General features: G+C 39.7%; 1 protein-coding gene across 1 annotated transcript in view; it reads left to right on the top strand.

The window, feature by feature from the left end:
* The window catches only part of LOC119417620 (low-density lipoprotein receptor-related protein 1), a gene marked incomplete in the record, with an annotated part of 99635 nt that overhangs the window by 12073 nt on the left and 69500 nt on the right, over positions 1-18062 (top strand). The window contains 1 exon segment of the mRNA XM_037684867.1: positions 7147-7287. Coding sequence (XP_037540795.1) covers positions 7147-7287 — 141 coding nt within the window.

Raw genomic sequence — 18062 nt, forward strand, 5'->3', positions numbered from 1 at the left:
ATGAGGGCTATTCATTGTGCACTGTTTAGATAGTCATGAGGTCCAGCAGACCTACATAATTAAGGAAATGCAGTACATGTATAGGGTTGTCAAGATGCTTAAAGTCAAATCAAGTCCTCTGTGTCCACATTCCAGGAAGTAACTTGAGTATTTACAGTAACACATTAGGATTTAAATAAGTAAGTAAAGCTTTGATGACAAAGCTATGGAGAAGCTTGTAAATTACTGGTTATCACTCCCATGTAAGGTTAATTATTTGTCAAGTTGAAAAAAAAAACATTGATGGAAGAAGACTGGTCTCTGTTGAGGGTTTGGAAGACATTCTTTCACTAAATCAGACCAGACAATTTCTATGTACAAATGTAAGTGAAAAAGGGGGAGATAAAAATTTAAATTCTTCATAGAATTGCACAAAATTTCAAATTGCGTCATCCTATCCTACAAAACTTGACTGTGATCATACATTAGTTATGTTAGTTCTATTTTGTATAGGCTTCGCCCTTTAAGGCTGTCGCTGATGGGTTTATCCCGATATGCGAAGCATTGCACTGAAAAATTTAGTCCACGCCCACCTGCTGTGTGGGCCCCACCCGGTCCGTATAAATTACGTTAAGAGCGGGTAATCGGCTCCCATTTTTTCTTCAGCAAGCTAATAGCACTGTCAGAAGAACGAAGAAGGAAAGTTGTGTAGATGACCAACCTTTGTTAAGAATGCTTGGCCCGTCACGTCAACCTCCGGTCGTCCCAGTGAGCTCTCCTCCCCGAGGAGAAGCTGACGAGCAGTCTTGTTTCAAGGTAAGCACCGAGGAGTATTTCTCAGTGACAGGTCGCTACACACTGGACAACGCCATCTTGTAATTTTCCTCTTATCGCCGACCCTCAGAGCGAATCGGATGGTTCCTCCGGGACAGGCCACGTCAGCTGCAGCCCCCCGCTGCTCATTCCCTCCTGGACAGCGTAGTGTCGGTGGAGGGGGGCTGAGTGAATGCTCACCTCATCCCACCTCGTTTCGCATCGGCGATCACATTGCTCCCGGCCGACGGCACCCTCTGGGTTGCCCGGCGTAATCCAGGAGCCTCAGAGCACACCCGACCAGGGGTATCGCATCTTTGACTGCCTTGCATAATGGTATGACAATGCAGGACATTTGCACTGCGGCCGCATGGTCAACACCCTGCTCATTCATTCGCTTTTATCTACGTGACGTGACGGCTCGTCCCATGACACATTCTGTCCTTAGTGTTACAGAATGAATATTGTTGTTTCATGGAACTCCGTTTTACTCACATCTGTCTGCATGCATTACAGTGTGAGATGTTGTTATCAATCTCAAGTTGTGATTGTTATTTTGGTTCTATTGTCACTAATCAGTTCACGACTATTGTTACCAATCAGTTCATTTGATTAATAATCAGCTCTCCTGTTATTATTAATCTGTTCATACTGTTCAGCCGTTAACCAGTTGGTTCATGGCTCTTTTCAGCTTTTTTCCCTCCCCGTTGAAGTTTTCCGGAGCGTTCATGCATTCAGAACGCATAGTTACACAACATGCGTCTGTGCATGGCACACATAATTACGCAATGCGTAATTACACACATGGGGAGCTGAGTGACAAAACGTTTTTTGGGCAATCTTCTGCTTCATACGGTATTCAAAAGGACCCAGTGAGGCGAGGACAACATCCGCTTCGCCCTTAACCCATCAGCGACAGCCTTAAAGGGCGAAGCCTATACGAAATAGAACGTTGGTTACGTACTGTAACCCCAGATTCTATGAGTATAGGCGTAGCCCTTTAAGCGTCGGGCCTCACTGGCTCCTAAATGGCTGAAGAAAAAGCTATTTTGGGAGCCGATTACCCGCTCTTAACGTAATTTATACGGACCGGGTGGGGCCCACACAGCAGGTGGGCGTGGACTAAATTTTTCAGTGCAATGCTTCGCATATCGGGATAAACCCATCAGCGACAGCCTTAAAGGGCTACGCCTATACTCATAGAATCTGGGGTTACAGTACGTAACCAACATTTTATTGGACCTGTTGAAAATAATCCAGTAGCTTAGTCTGGTACAAGCAACTCTTCTTCTATAAAACAATACAGATTTCAGTTTAGATTGTGAATGTTTTTTGGTTAAATACTAAATACATTAATTATAAATGTGCATGCTCAAAAATTCTGGTAAATATATCTAACAGGTTTGAGTCAGGTCTTATAGACGGGTTCTTTGTTAAAATGTCCCCCCCCCCCAAGACTTCTTTAGTATGAGGAGCTGCAATCAAACTCAGTTTTATAAGGAGCAACATTGCATAGTGGGTCAACTAGTCTGCTGGTGATAGCCAAAACTAGTTGTTCATTTGAAATCTTTGGAATAAAAGATGAAAAGTTTCAACAAAGAAGAACCCACCCAGAGGACCTGACTCAATCGTGTTAGATTAACTGTAAACGTTTTTACCATTTGGCCATAGCAGTGTGATCAAGCAGGTTCTCAGCTTTGTAAGGAAATGTTTTTAGTGAAAAGAAACATTGAAATGCTATTATTAAAGGTAAAGTAGACATTGAGCTCATATGGGTTCATGTAAAAAGCATGTGTATGATATTTCAGTGGTATTAGTGTTTGCTTTTGGCTCAATCAAACTGAACTAAATTGATGTTTCTTATTCTGTTTTGGAAGAAAAATTCGATGAATCTAACTCATATCTCTGCTAGAGATTATTCAGTGGGCTTTTAAAGAGAACTGCTGAAGGATAAGGCTGTCTATCCTTCCCAAAATCCCCAGCCCCTCTTCAACCACAACCTCCAATTAGGCTTCAAGGTTCTCCCTCTGTGACCATTTCATGGTGGTGTAGAAAAACGATGAGATAATTAGAACCCACAATGTTTTATTTCCAGTTTTATGCACATAAGAAACAACTCATTCAACCCAGCTGCTTCACAAAGAAGTCAAAGTGCGAATGCATGCCTTCACAAGGCAAAGAGTTCAGTGCTGTAACTCGTTTCATCTCGAGGCTGGTTTTAGTTGCTTAGACAAATTTGGACCAAATTCCCAATTCCTATACCCCTACTTCATGATGCTTAAGTCGAAGTCTCAAAGAATAGTAGGTAAAAGGCACTGTTAAGGCAAGCCCACTCACAAAGTCCGTACATATTCCAGATTGCCCCAGATTCCTCTTATGTTAACAGGTGCAATTTGAATATGATAAAAGTTGAGATAAGCTAGTTGTCTAGCTTACAATGGATGTTGGCACACATCTGTTTGTTTGTCTCTTTGTTTACCAAGATTATCGTTGAAGTACACCATACTATACATTACTGTGGTTACTGTACTGGTAAAATATTATAATAAAGAAAAGTTATGCTTTTTTTGTAAATTGTATTAGTGCTAGGTATATTAGAGATGCCAGATGTAATACATCAAACAAGAAAATGCAATGGTTTTTTTTGTGGCAGTGAAAACTCCAGTGTTCGTGAAATGGATGATTTGCAACCTTGAATTTCAAGTGTACCCCTGAAAAAAATCTTTGTATAAGAGCCAGATTGCCCTGCCCTTCTGCCATCCCACAAATTATCAGAAAGCACTGAAAAAACCCCACCCCTCCGCACACTTAATGAATGGGCAAACTTAGAGGTAGCGTTGTATACTATAGGAGGAAGTCGTAAAATGGGAATTAGCCTAAGCTACAATATAATCACTGGTAAATTAGATATATGTGGTACAATTCAAAATAATGCAAGATCTTGTGCACTGGAAAAAATCTTATCTCAAGTTTGGCATTGCTTTTTGACTTCTCTGAACTAAAAAAAACTATGTTTAAATTGTGTCCTGCAGCAGCACTTGTAAACCTTGCGTCTGGGATTGTGCAAACTAAAGATCAAAGTTATTCTGATGCTGTAAATTTTGAAACTCAACACTGTCTGTTAATCTCCTCAAGGATCAGGATGCTGTTCATATAATGAATGTGTTGTAATTGGATCCTTGCAACTCTTTAGCCTCTAATTGTGTATACAAAAAAGATGGTATTCATTCGTATTGTGCAGTGTGCTGCACCCCCATCGCACATACACTGTCAGATAAACACGAACCAGGGTCTAACCACCTTTGCCTGACAGTTGGAACATGATTGCAATGAAACAGTAGCCTCGTGCTCTTTGTAATTTCAGTCACATCTCAGTCCTCTCGCGGTGCTCCCCTCCACCACCCACCCTAAACACCTCCCTCCCTGCCTGCCAAGTGCATAGAAGGCAAGTCATCCAAGGCGAGTGAGGTCTCAGTTCCTGCAGAGAATCACAATGAGACCTTCAGTGCTGTCCTTCCCACAGCAACAACAAAGAAACAACAACCTCCTACAATAACATTACCATTTAGTTTTTTTTTTAAAGAAATACTGAGTATTTTTTACCACAAAATTGAAAGGATTAATTTCCTTGTTGAATATATTTGGCAACATATTTTCATCATTCTGTACAATAGCAGCAGACGTTAACTGGAGTCATGGTTTGACTTGATAATACATTCATAATACAAGTGTCAGTGCTAATATACATTTTTAGTCCTATTTACATAATTCAGAATTAGGTTGTTAAGTAGTTTGTTTCCATTTATGGTCAGTTTAAGTAAGTTGTAACCTATATTAAGCTCTGGATAAACAGATTTCATGAATGACATAGGAGTTTTACATTATTTTAATAGTTGGTACAGTTTGAAAACTTTAAATGAATCTACACATTACTCAATCAAAGGCAAATCTAATTAACTACTGCATGTTATTGGCACTGCATTTTCCTTCACTACTGGTGTAAAGGAAAACACCTTCAGTTTGTTTAAGCCAAGTGCATTCTGTCACTCAGACATGGATCACTTTAATGTTAATGCTTTCAAAGGTTTTGGCTAGCCATGCCTTTTACATTTACATAATTAGCTCATGCAATATTTGCAAAAATATGCTCCTCAACCTTCTGCCCAAGGGGAGCGGGGCAAAAAGTGTGTATGCTGGGTGAGTGGGGTACTTCATGATGCAGGTGGCCCTCTTCTTGCATCTGAACGTGTAGTTGTCTGATGGTAATTAGCTGCACATCCAAGTAGAGACTGAAGTTGTTGTCATCTCTAAAAAAAATACATAAACTAGGTTCACTTTTTCTGTTACCTCTACTTTTTGCTGTGTGTGCGAGGAGAAGCTGCATTTGACGTTTGACACAAAACATCACAGAATACATTTTTAACACTGTATAATTTTTTTCAATTGTTAATGTCTGTAATAAAACTTCTAGATGCTACAGCTGTTGATGCTAATCTATGGATTATAAAAGTTTGTACACATTTCCATTTTTATTTAACCAAGTGATAAATGCTCCTCAGAAAATAAAGACCATGTGCCCCTCACATGTACCGGTAGATGCTACCAGGTTCCACAAAGTGGATTTGCTGTTGTAAAAGCGCTGGGTTGCTCTTTCAACCCAGCATACAAATTTCAGCTGCCATCAAGTGAATAAAACTAGGAGCTATGGACAAATTGAGTGATGACAGACTTTTTACTTCCCCCTAAGACACAATGGTACATGCTCTATTCAACCGCTGCTCAACTGCCTGGCTGACATCAGGGACTGGATGGCTTTAAATTTCTTGAGTTTCAGTGAAAAGAAGTCTGAAGTCATGTTGTTCCCTCCCAACGACACGATCACAAACCACTGTATCGACCTCTCCGCTCTAACCCTGTCAGAAAAACAAAGAGTCACTAATCTGGGCGTGATAATGGACCCTTCCCTGAAGCTTAACAATCATGTAAACATGATCGTTAAATCATGTTTCTTCCAACTGAGGCGGCTGTCTAAACTGAAGCCCATATTGTCCAAAAATAACCTGGAGACAGTAATACATGCGTTCATTACATCTAGGCTTGATTACTGCAATTCGCTCCTGTTTGGTATCAGTTAGACCTCCATTGCACGACTACAACTGGTCCAGAATGCAGCAGCCCGATTTTTAACCAGTACAGGCAAAAGAGAGCACATTACACCAGTTTTGGCCTCTCTGCACTGGTTACCGGTTCACTTTCGAATCCAGTTCAAAATACTCATGTATGTCTACAAATCACTGAACAGTGTCGTCGTCTCCCCCCCCCCCCCCAACACATCTCTCTGATCTGCTACAACCGTATGTCCCACCACATTCCCTGAGGTCAGCGGACCAGTTGCTCCTCACAGTTCCAGGAACTCGTCTTAAGCGCAGAGGTGACAGGGCCTTCTCTGTAGCAGGACCAAGACTCTGGAACGAGTTACCTCTGCTTGTCAGACAGGCCCCCTCCCTCTCGGTTTTCAAGTCCCTTTTAAAAACCCACTACTATTCAGTAGCTTTCAACACCAGATGATCTGTGTTTTGATCCTGTATGCTCCACACTGGTTTGTCGTCATTATCTGCATCGTTTTTATGTCTATATTCTGATTTACCTCATTTTGTATTTTGCTTGGTGTGTTACCTGTTGTTTTTTCTGTACAGCACTTTGGTTGGCCTTGTAGCTGTTTTAAGTGCTTTATAAATAAAGTGGTATGGTATGGTATGGTATGATGCTGCTTGAGCAGGCAAGAATACTTTTAGCTATTTTAAGTGAAATTGTGGCAACGATGTCTGACGTCTAGTTGGTCATGAGTGTTGCTGCGGTTCTGCTAGCCGGTGGTACACTTCAACAATCTGTGCTGACTCGTTGCCCAGAACTGCCGTGCTCTGCACTTTCCCATGAGCCAGATGGTGATTGAATGCCCAGTTACATCTTAGCTGTGACACATGAAAGAACCTTTGTGGTTAGGGCTGAAAAACACCTTTAGAGTAATAAAAAAGCAGAAAGAAATTGGATGTAAGCTAGAAAAAGGGGAAACAACAACAAACAAACCCTCAAATACAAGGCACCACTGTTACTTGTGACCCAGTAGATGTTTTTTTTTAAGTTAGTGTGTATATCTGAGTGTTTTTGTACACACACCTCATCAATTTAACCTTGGCGTGACATTCATGCTCTATGCTTCCAAGTTGACCTTAAATAATTTAAATACACATTTATAAAAGGAATTCAGAGATCTATTTATATGTAGTAGTAGTTATTTAAAATAATACAAAAAAAGTCTTTCCTGATAATACACTACCTTTTGCTTTTTTCCAGCCCCCAAATCTGATGACCTTCCTAAGACTTGCAATCCGAAACAGTTTGCCTGCAGGGACCAGGTGACCTGTATCTCCAAAGGTTGGCGCTGTGATGGAGAAAAGGACTGTCCAGATGGCTCAGATGAATCACCAGATATCTGTGAGTATGCCCACTTAAAACTCTGCTGGATTGTCCGAGCTCTCATGTTCTTCCCATCCTGAGAACGATCAGTTTTATTTTTTCTTAACCATTTTTACAATGTTGAATTATTTATGGTTCTGTTTCCTCATATGGTCACGATTTAGTTTCTGCTCGGGGCACTATAAATTGCACGCTTTAAATAGCTTTCAAGAGATCCTAACACAATGCTCAGTTTCTTTAGGGTCTGAAAAGGATGCAGGTTATGGACTGTTCTAGAGAGGACACTTCTTTGCTGAATTATAGCTTTTATTCTGTGGCTTTGTTTAGTCTGAAAGCTCAGGGATGTGTCGGCTCTTGTCTGGACTTTTGAGGGACTTTTTCAGTCTCCTAGTTTGGTCTCAACCTCTTTCATCTGTCAGCCTATCCATCCATAAACTATTCGTCCTTTTTGTTTATACCCAGGCAGCAATAGTGATTTTTACCATCTGCTTCATGCCACGCCTTACATCTGTCATGCCACAAGTATTTTCACCATAGCCCAGTGCTTCTCAATTATTTTCTGTTATGCCCCCCCTAGGACGAAGTAAACATTTAGCCCCCCCCCCCTGTCCAGGGGAATGCGGCGTGCTCACAAGAACCTGACAAGTTGTTTAATGACAAAATATATTTTGTTAGCAAAGAATAGAGTCCTAACATTTGTTAAACATCTGTTTTTATAACAAATTAAAAAAAAAAAAAACTTGTGCTTTGACAATCAATACAACTAAAAAATTTTGTCAACGTGAAAGAGGGGGCAGGTGTCGCTCTCGCTTTAACTTTATACTCTTTGTTGCATGCACGCTGTGAGTGAAATGCGTCCAGAGCGGAGGACTTGTTAGTAAAGAATAGAGTCCTAACATTTATTAAACATTACTTCTGTATTAAAAAACACACAACAATTGTGCTTTGACAAACAAACAAAAAAAATTGTTAACGTAAAAGATGAAGAGGGGCAGGTAACACTCTCGCTTTGAGTTTATTCTCTGTTGCATGCGTGCTGTGGATGACAAGCGACACGGTTCAAGCATGGCTCCCCAAACGACAAGACAGACATATTTGTTCATAACTTTATTATTAGTGAGTCTGAGAGTTGACAAATTTTAGCAAACAGTTGCCGAACGCACCCTGACACGAGAATGGTGCGAGAAAAAAAAGAAAAAAAAAGAATCCCTGCCGCAAAATGTTCCCCGGGTCACATGCGCCCCCCTTGGCATTGCTCCGGGCCCCCCCAGGGGGGCGCGCCCCACCATTTGAGAAGGACTGCCGTAGCCTGACGTGCCAAGTCAAGCAGCCTGGCACCACACATTAATGCAGACTCCTTGTTGCGGATGAAACACAATAAAGTATTAACACATGGTGTTGGGGACTGAAAAATGGTAACAGATTTGTGTTCCCCTCAACTATTTCTCATTGTAAACAATATGGAAAAAAGTTACCGGTAAATTAAAGTGGTAGTGCTAATTTTTTTATTTTTTTTATTTTATGTTTGAAATGTTCAGTTTTGATTAGTTTCCATGACCTTCTCTTTCATCTTTGAGAAATGATTACTGACCGAGATTTTTTTCCTATTAAGGGTAGAAGAAACTCAGCTAAAATAAACACCTTCTAAAATGTTTAGAGGGAAGGGAAATTCTAAGTTTAGTTATGTAAATAACAGCAGTCTCAGAACTTGAGCAGTTTCGTTGAAAGTGCGCAACACCTAATTCATTCACTTGAGCCATGGTCTTCCAATTTGTGCCCTTTTCTGCAAAGCAATTGAACTGAGTGAGTTTTTCATAGCACTTATGGAATTTAGTGACTCAGACAATGGTGTGATTCATCCTGTGCAGGGAGAAACGAAAGCAGTGCTTCACCAGAACATTAGGATATTTTTTACTCAATTACCCTTTTCCCATGAGTTCTACTCTGCGTTTTGTTTTACCTCTTTGCTTAAGGTGCTTCTTCTCAGTCAGTTTTAGTTTTAAAGGTAGTTGTTCTAAATATCTGTTACTGCTGTCATTTGCTTTCTCTCATATGGTGCACTATGCATTTTGCAGTCTGACAAGCCTAGTCAAAGGCAAGGCGCCTCATAAGATTCACAATAAAAGCAACCAGACTGTGATTTTTATCCACAGTCGTTAAATTGTTCCATCCATTAAATCTAAGTAGTGTTTAGAATGGAGTGCTACAGATTAAAAAAAGCTAGGAGGTGAATGAGTCTGAACCAACACAAAACAGAACAAAAATGCTTCAAGGAGCACAGTTTGACTGAAGATTATTTAAAATCCTGCTAAATTAGAAATGGAAAAACTTGTTCTTATTGCAGCCTTTTCTATCAAAGGGTGAAATTTGCTGGTCAATGGCCTGGCTTTTTTTTTCATGCTTGTAAAGCGCCACCAGATGTAGTCTAATGAACTGTTACAGTAACAATACTGCACTCAGCTAAGCAGATGTGAAAATTAAAGGAACATTTAAGAAATTCATATCTCCCATTACCTTGGATTAAGATCATCTTATGTTTATAAATGGCAAAGTTTTAACAATCAAACTTTGAAAATAACATTATGCACTATCTCATGCGATATTGCCAAATGTCATGCTTGAGAGTACGTGATGTGAATGACTCTCAGGAACTTCTTTTTTCAGCTCTTCCCTCCTCAGGGGTCATCACAGCAAGTCATCCTCCTCCATCTCACTTTGTCCTCTGCATCCTCTGTCCTCACTCCATCTCCATGTCCTCTCTAACTGCATCCATATATCTCCTCCTTGTCTTTTTCCTGGCAGCTGCATTTCTAACATCCTTCTACCAATATACCCACTGTCCCTCCTTTGAACATGTCCAAACCAGGTTCGAATTCAAAAGTTAATAAGTTGAAGTTATACATCCAATGGTTACTTTGTGAAAGTTATCTAAAAAGCACATTACAAAAGTACAAAAAATGTTTCATTCAGAATTTCAAGACAATTCAGTCCTCTAATCTTTTGTGTCAGCATGCCTTCAAACCACTGTGCAATTTTATTATTTTTTTAATAATGTTGCTGGTAGTTTGAGTCATACCATAATTCACTGCCAAGTGCCACACTTATCTCCAGTTTAAGTTAATTACTCTCTGCAAACACACTTTAAAAAGCATGCATAGATATTGCTAGAAAAAGAGCAAACCTTTGTTTTTCTTCTTTTTCTCTTGTTGTTTTTCTTGTGCCCTTCTCCTGTTGGTTGCCTAGTTGTGTTTCTGTCCTGGTGTGGGACTGGCCCACAGTCTGTCCAGCCTGTTAATGAGACACTGTAACACTGCTGCCAGCACATGCTGCCAATATGGAGATTTGGTTTTGTTTCAGAATCGTACATCATCCGAAAAGGCTGAGTGCTTGTGAAAAGTGCAATTAACAATCTGCTTATATTAGTCCAGTCTCCCTCAGGCTCAAATGTTATTATGGAAACCTCATAAGTTGAGCTAATTTGGTTGGATTAAATTTTATGTTTTTGTTCGACCACCTGTTTTGTTTACAATGATCATGGATCTGCTTGTTGTCACTGTGATGGATCTTTGATTTGCACTTCAAGTAGCTATCCATGCTTGAAGTAAGTGTCCTCCTCAGTACTATACTGTCTAAGACACTAATTGCCTGTCATTTCCAAACTATTCACTGAAGCTGTAATTACGTTGAGGAGCCAGGCTTCTCTCTCTATAGCCGAGCTCACATTGCATCTCGTGAACAGCTGACATGGGGCAGTAGTACATCAGCATCTTTAGGCTGTCGACTTGATGATATGTGGGCTACTAAAGAGGAGTGATGCTGTGGTTCTTGTACAAATGTGTTGACAAAAATGAATTGGTGCCATTTAGACATATTGTTAACCAGATCATCCTCATATATTTTCTTGCTTGGTTTAGACAAGATGCTTCAAGTCATTTTAATACAAGACAATATGACTAAAACATACATAAATGCCTCTTGCTTTTTTTAATAGTCATCATTTGTATATATATATATATATATATATATATATATGTCTATTGTTTTGGTGTCATGGTGGCACAGTTTGTAGAGCTGCTGCCTCTCATTGAAAAGACTGCTGGGTTGAATCCCGGCCGGGGACCTTTCAAGTTCTAGTCAATTTTATTGTAATTTCCATCACATGTGGTACATGAGTTGGAACGAAATTATTTACACAGAGTCCCAGTTACATCCCAAAATAGCAAAATATAATGTATAAAACGAAACCGTAAATAAGGATCTAAGATATACACTAAGATATATGCTAAACAAATGCCAAATGGTACACTAAAAGATCTAATATAAAGATCTAAGCTATACTCTAAACACTAATACTGTAAAACAATACAGCGTAACAACAGCAGCCTGAACATGAGTTTGTGGTGAGCAGATGGGTATGAATGAATACAGCAGCATGAGTTTGTATGTTCTCTCCCTGCATTTATGGGTTTTCTTCAGGTACTCCGGTTTTCTCCCACAGCCCAAAAACCTGCATGTTAGACAGATTGGTAACTTTAAATTGTCCCTAGGTGTGAGTGAGAGAGTGAATGGTTGTTTGTCTCGTTTGTTTCTGTGTCCCTGTGATGGACTTACGACCTGTCCAGGATGTCCCCCGCCTCTTGCACAGTGACGGCTGGATATGGACACCAGTGACCCCGCAATCCGAAAAGCAAGAAGCGGGGTAAAGATGATAGACGGACAGACAGACAGGCTATTGTTATGACACAGGGCTTCAAACTGTGACTATATAGTCATATTTTGCAAAGCATTTTGTACACAGTGCAACAAATCAACAACTATGTGCAACAATGCATCTTAAAAATAAAGCCCAAGAACACTACTTTGTTATTGTTATCATAAACCTTAATAGTAAAAGGAGATCGATGGAGTGCGAGTAATAGTTTTTATCAGTCTGACCCCTTCATAACAATATGTGCATTTTGTTGCTGTGAGCCAGCAATGCCATCATCTCGTAAACCTATCATAAGTCAAGCTTTGTGCTTATTTTAGACGTATGTACAAATTAAAATATCAGAGAAAGTTAGTTTATTTGCTTCGCTCCTGTTTGTTTCTCAAAGGAGAAGATGAAAGAGTTCAGATGATCCTCTGTAAAAGAAAGTAACTATTAACAGTGGCTCATTTCAGTGTTTTAATCTGAAATTAAATTAATATAAATTTTACTGTCAAATTTTGATATCTTAATTTAAAACATTTTAGATAAATGTAAAAGATGAAACAGTTTCCCCACCATACCATTATATACTGACTTATGGCTCAGGAAGTGGCTGACATTTACCCTCTGGGCAGGGGATTTTACTGTCTGCCATTAACAGTGCTGCTCTTTGTGGGTCGCCTGTTTTTAATACTCAGGAGTGTGCTCAGTATTTCTTAGTTTTTGTAGTTTCCTGCTGCTTTAAAATGTTGGTGATAATGTAAGTGCCTGTGTATGCATGTGTTTGTTTGCTTGTCTTCTATCGAAGAATCTCATAAACTGTTGGATATATTTTCATGAAACTCTCAAAGTGGTCACTGAATGTACATCTCTTACTGATTAACCTTTGGAGTTGACCCAATTCAAGATGGCCACCATTGCTTATAATCATCCTTAGCAAACACAAAAATGGCTAAATTTCAGTCACTTTTTACAGATATTGAGCTTAATCTGGTGTGTTAGTGGCTGGGTGTCATTCCCATTGCACACTTGGAGCACTAACATATTACACTTTTAAGAATTCAAGGAATTCTAATTTTGTTCAATTATGTGTATGTTTTACTGACTTAACAAATTATATGAATGACTCTGTAAATTTTATCTATGTGAATTACCGGTAAATGTTTTTATTTTTTCTCTTTTCGGCTGCTCCCTTCTTCAGGGGTCGCCACAGCAAATTGTCACACAAAGACATGGCAATTATTTTTATGCCGGATCCCCTTCCTGACGCAGCCACAGACCACCAAGCTACCACAGCCCTCTGTATGGAGCAGAGGGCTGCTATCTAGGGCACCCAGGGGAGCAGATGGGGGTTAAGAGTCTTGTTCAAGAGCCCAGAGTGGGGCAAATGTGGATGGAGGCAGGTGTGGGTGCTTCACCTTTCCCACCCACATTTTGATGTTCTTGGTACCAGGACTTGAATCAGCGATCTTCTGATCACATGCCCACCTTCTCTAACCTCTGCGCCACCTCTCCCCACTTCATCTGTTTTTGTGTTGAGCACAGAAGGAAGGAATTATACTGAAGAACACATTCATCAATGTTCCACCAGGCTAAACATTTTGAAAATGCCCTGAAAGTAGCTCTCCAGCTAAATGTTTTTAGTAACTGTACTGTATCTTTGAACAACTGTAAATTTACTTTTTAATCCATCCTAGTTTTCAGGACAAAGCTGTCTCGTAACTTCAGTTCTCCTTCATATCTGTCTTGGAGCAGTTGCTGTAGAAATATAGTCTCCTGTTTTTTTTTTCCCAGTCTATGTACAATTATGATTCTTGCATAAACCACTTTCATTGTGGTTTGGCCAGTGAATAAGAACAGATGTCTGAATAAGCCTTGCAAGTAGGCACTTTCTCCATCTTGAGGGGTGCTTGCCTTTAAGAAATCTTTTTCAACATCAAAAAATGATCTTGCGCAACAATTGTCTGTGACTAATTCTTTGACATTTTTAATCCCAGATTTATCATTAAAATACCCACAGAAGGGACTACAAATCAGTGGATGAAATGTATCTTAGTCATGCAAATATGCTTCCTTTTTATTTGCTGTGATCTTTAGGCCTTTTCAGGGAGAGAAAATATGCAGTTTATTAAAAGAAGTTTACATGAGTTATTCGCTGTACTCATAAGTTGCTTCATTCTGGTAAATTAAAGTTTGCCAGGAAAAAATAAACACATTAATTTGGTTCATTGTTTTCTCTAGAAAGTAATTTTGAGTGGATATTTCTTGGACTGGAGTTTCATAATGAAACGGATTGCCCCTGGGCTCAAGAAATCACTACATAATGAAAATGTAGTCAGCCATTCCTAATGGTACAACGGTCATGTAGATAATTTAACTGGACAGTTTGCCTTGAAATGTTAGGAACTTTTTAATGTCGGATGGTGCCTTGCTGAAAAGAGCCCACTAACATAACGTATAACATGTTTTTTGGCTAACCCACACTTTGGTCCTTGTTGCATGTCGTGGCTTGGGACCGAGCTTGAAGAAAGGACTGATGTGAAGACTGAATTATTTCCAGCTAGCTCCAGACAGCCATGAGTCTTACATCAAGGCTATCTGTCCATCGCTTGCCTCCAAGTCCCCTCTGGATAGTCGCCAACCTGGTTCTTTAATCCTGCACCATCTGACAGCCATGCCTCTCTCAGTCTCTCCAAGATGACTAAAAGCTTTGTATTAAAACATAACAGATTAGCATTCACCTAAGGGGGTTAAATGAAATGTCTTTATTGGGGTCTGCTCCTCTTTTTATAAAGACAGCCCTTTACAGGGAAATTACAGGGATGTGTTATTTGGCATGAAAATGTGGTTTCGGGGTGCACGAGGCAGGAGCAAGAGGGTCTGCAGTGATAGTGGCTGACATACTGCTTCCACAGAGGAGGCAAAGCACTTTAAATCCCTCAGGTCTGTGGCCCTGAGCCTTCCTCAGCTTCACCAGCCTTTCAACAGACCACAAGCACAGGACTTTCTCACGCCACACAGGCTCCACTTGCACTCCTCTGCTGTCTCCTCCACACCCTGTCTCTTCTCTGCGTCTTTCCTTCTTCTTGTGTCCTTTTGTCTCCCCGCCCTCACTGCAGTGCACAAACAAGACTCAAGTCACCTTGTGTGCTTCATCCTCAAATCTCATCTGTGCTCCGTCCTCCTGCCACAAGTGGTAACTTTTTTTCTCCGCTCTCTTTGTACAAAGTCTGATTATGTTTGAAGCTGAACTTTATCATTTATTTGTCAGGAATGTTTGAACATCTAGACACACATTTCTTTGGTTTATAAATAGTTATTTTATTTTATTTTTTGTCAAAATAGTTCAGCTTTAAGTCATAGTCCTGAACCTTGTCAGGCAGTTGTAAAACATCTGAAGGCTGGTTTGATTATTATTAATATTATTTATATTTTATAAAAAATGTTTTAATGGTAGGAAACATAAAAAAATATTTAATTTCCTTTGCTAAACTATAGTACCACACATAAGAACAAGGGGATTCACTGAGCTGAGTTAATTCTTTCATTTGTTGAAACACCAGTTTAAAGTGCCTGTGACATGTCGATCCTACAAATACAGAAAGTGGAAGAAAACATTTTTATATTTAGGAAATTTGGCATAATACGTTGCTAATATCCATTTTGTCACAAAAATGGCATATTTGCTTTTGAACTTGGTGCATCCAAATTGAAATGGAAAGTGACATCAAAGGGGAACTCTTTCAAAAGGAGAACTTCCTGCTCTTTGTTTATTGAAACTATATTATTTGAACTCTAATTCTTTATTTCTCTGATAGTGACTATAACTATTCTAAAGAAACATCAGATTCTTCTCTGCTGCCTTGTTAGCCATTGTAGCACTGTTTACATGCAGGCAGTCCACTTTGACATTACTTTTGCTGTAGATGTCAATATATCAGCATCTCAGTGGCATGAATTTTTTTGTTGCCATTCTTTATTATTATTATTATTATTATTATTATTATTGTTAATGTTATCTTTCAAAAAATGCATTCATTTTAACTTTAAAAATTTAATATCACAGGCACTTTGAATCAGCTTTACATCACCACATTAACCATTTCTTGGTTAATACTGTTAAAAGAAAGTGTTCATTCTTGTTAAAAAAGTGACAGCTCTCTGGAATTGGGTTATTTTAAATGCAGGGAAATGTATAAACGTTACAGAAGGCATTGACACCATTGGAAACCCTTGAAAACCTTTTTTGGCCTTATTTGAAGAATGCACTGGTTTGTTTTATGTTTCAGACATAATCTGTTTCACGCATCAGTAGCAGCCATATTAAGGTTAGCTGGGAAAAACAATGTCCTTAGTCAAAGTGATGTGCTGCATGCGTTATCTCTCAACTTTACACATTTCCACAATTTAAACCCTGTGGAAGTGTATGAGTGGTAGAACTTTGACCCTTTGTATTTTTCTCCTGTATTTTTACACAATATACATTATGCCTAACAGAGCTTCTTCTTTCGGCTTTTCCCTCTTCAGGGGTTGCCAGAGCAAGTCATCCTCCTCTATCTCACTCTGTCCTCTACATCCACTGTCCTCATTCCAACTACCTCCAAGTTCTCTCTAACTGTATCCATATATCTCTTTGGCCTTCGTCTTTGTCTTTTCCCTGGTAGTTGCATTTCTAACATCCTTATACCAATATACCCACTGTCCCTCCTCTGGACTTGTCCAAACCATCTCAGCTTGGCCTAGCTAACTTTATCTCCCAGTTGTTCAACTTGAGTTGTACTTCTGATGATCTCATTCCTAATCTTATCCATCCGTTTTACTAGGAATGCACGATCCCCTTTTTTTTTTTTTTTTTTATGGTGCATTCACACCAGCCCTGTTTAGTCCGCTTTAATCAAACTCTAGCTTATATGGAGCCGTCAACTGCCTTGTGTGAAAAACAACATTCTTCATGGTCTTCTGCCTCATCTTCTGCTCATGCTGAGTCCATTTTTGAAAAATGACAAAATATAACTCCTAAAAATGCTAAAACTTGATGCCACTCCGTTTTTGTTTTTATTTCCAGAAGAAGAAGAAGTGTCTTCAGAGGTTTTTGTGTTGTTTCCTTCAGTAGTTCTTGGTGCAGCGCCCCCAAAGGCGAGCGGGGGAATAGGTTGGTTCAACAGGTTGACTCAACTGCACAGTGCAGTGTGCATGCAAACGCACCAGCTCAAATGTAAACAAAATGTCATGAATATTGGTTCCCAACCGAACTGAGTCTACTGGACTATCAGGTGTGCGTTTTCACGCCTGATAGTCCGGTAGACTCAGTTCGGTCAACCTGTTGAACCAACCTATTCCCCTGCTCGCCTGTGGTGGCGCTGCACCAAGAACTACTGAAAGAAACGACACAAAAACCTCTGAAGACACGTCTTCTTCTTCTGTAAATAAAAACGAAGTGGCATCAAGTTTTAGCAGTTTTTGGAGTTATATTTTGTCATTTTTCAAAAATGGACTTAGGATGAGACAGAAGACCATGGAGAATATTGTTTTTCCACACAAGGCAGCTGACGGCTCCATATAAGGTCAGAGAAATGCGTGTTTGTTTGTCCTGCGGAGTGGGGCTCGGTCTGTTTGCATTCACACTGTACTTGAACTGCGCTGGAGTTCGCTTCTACCGGACCGAGACCTAGGTTTTAGCCCAGGCCAGACTTCTCCTCCATTCCTCTGGCATTTTCTCACCCTCAAATCTTCCATTGAATATTTGAGTCAAAAACCTCACTGCCATCTCTCCTAGACATTTTCAAACATCCACTGGTATGTCATCAGTTCCTACTACCTTCCCTTCATTATTTTCAGAACTTTCCAAACTTCATCCTCAGTAATCTTTCCCACTTCTTTGTTTACAGTTTCTGTGACCTCTACTCTTCTTTCCCTTTCATTCTCTTCATTCATTAACCCCTCAAAGTACTCCTTCCATATTCTGGTCATTATCTCCTCAATTACACAAAGTTTGTTTTCTCAGTCATCCAGGTATATAACAACAAAAAAGGTTGAATCATGTCATCTGGACTTCGTTTTTTTTGTTAAAAAGAAACGTTTCGCCCCTCATCCAAGAGGCTTC

The sequence above is a fragment of the Nematolebias whitei genome, chromosome 11 (assembly GCF_014905685.2).
Source record: "Nematolebias whitei isolate Nwh7 chromosome 11, NemWhi1, whole genome shotgun sequence".
Lineage (NCBI taxonomy): Eukaryota > Metazoa > Chordata > Actinopteri > Cyprinodontiformes > Rivulidae > Nematolebias > Nematolebias whitei.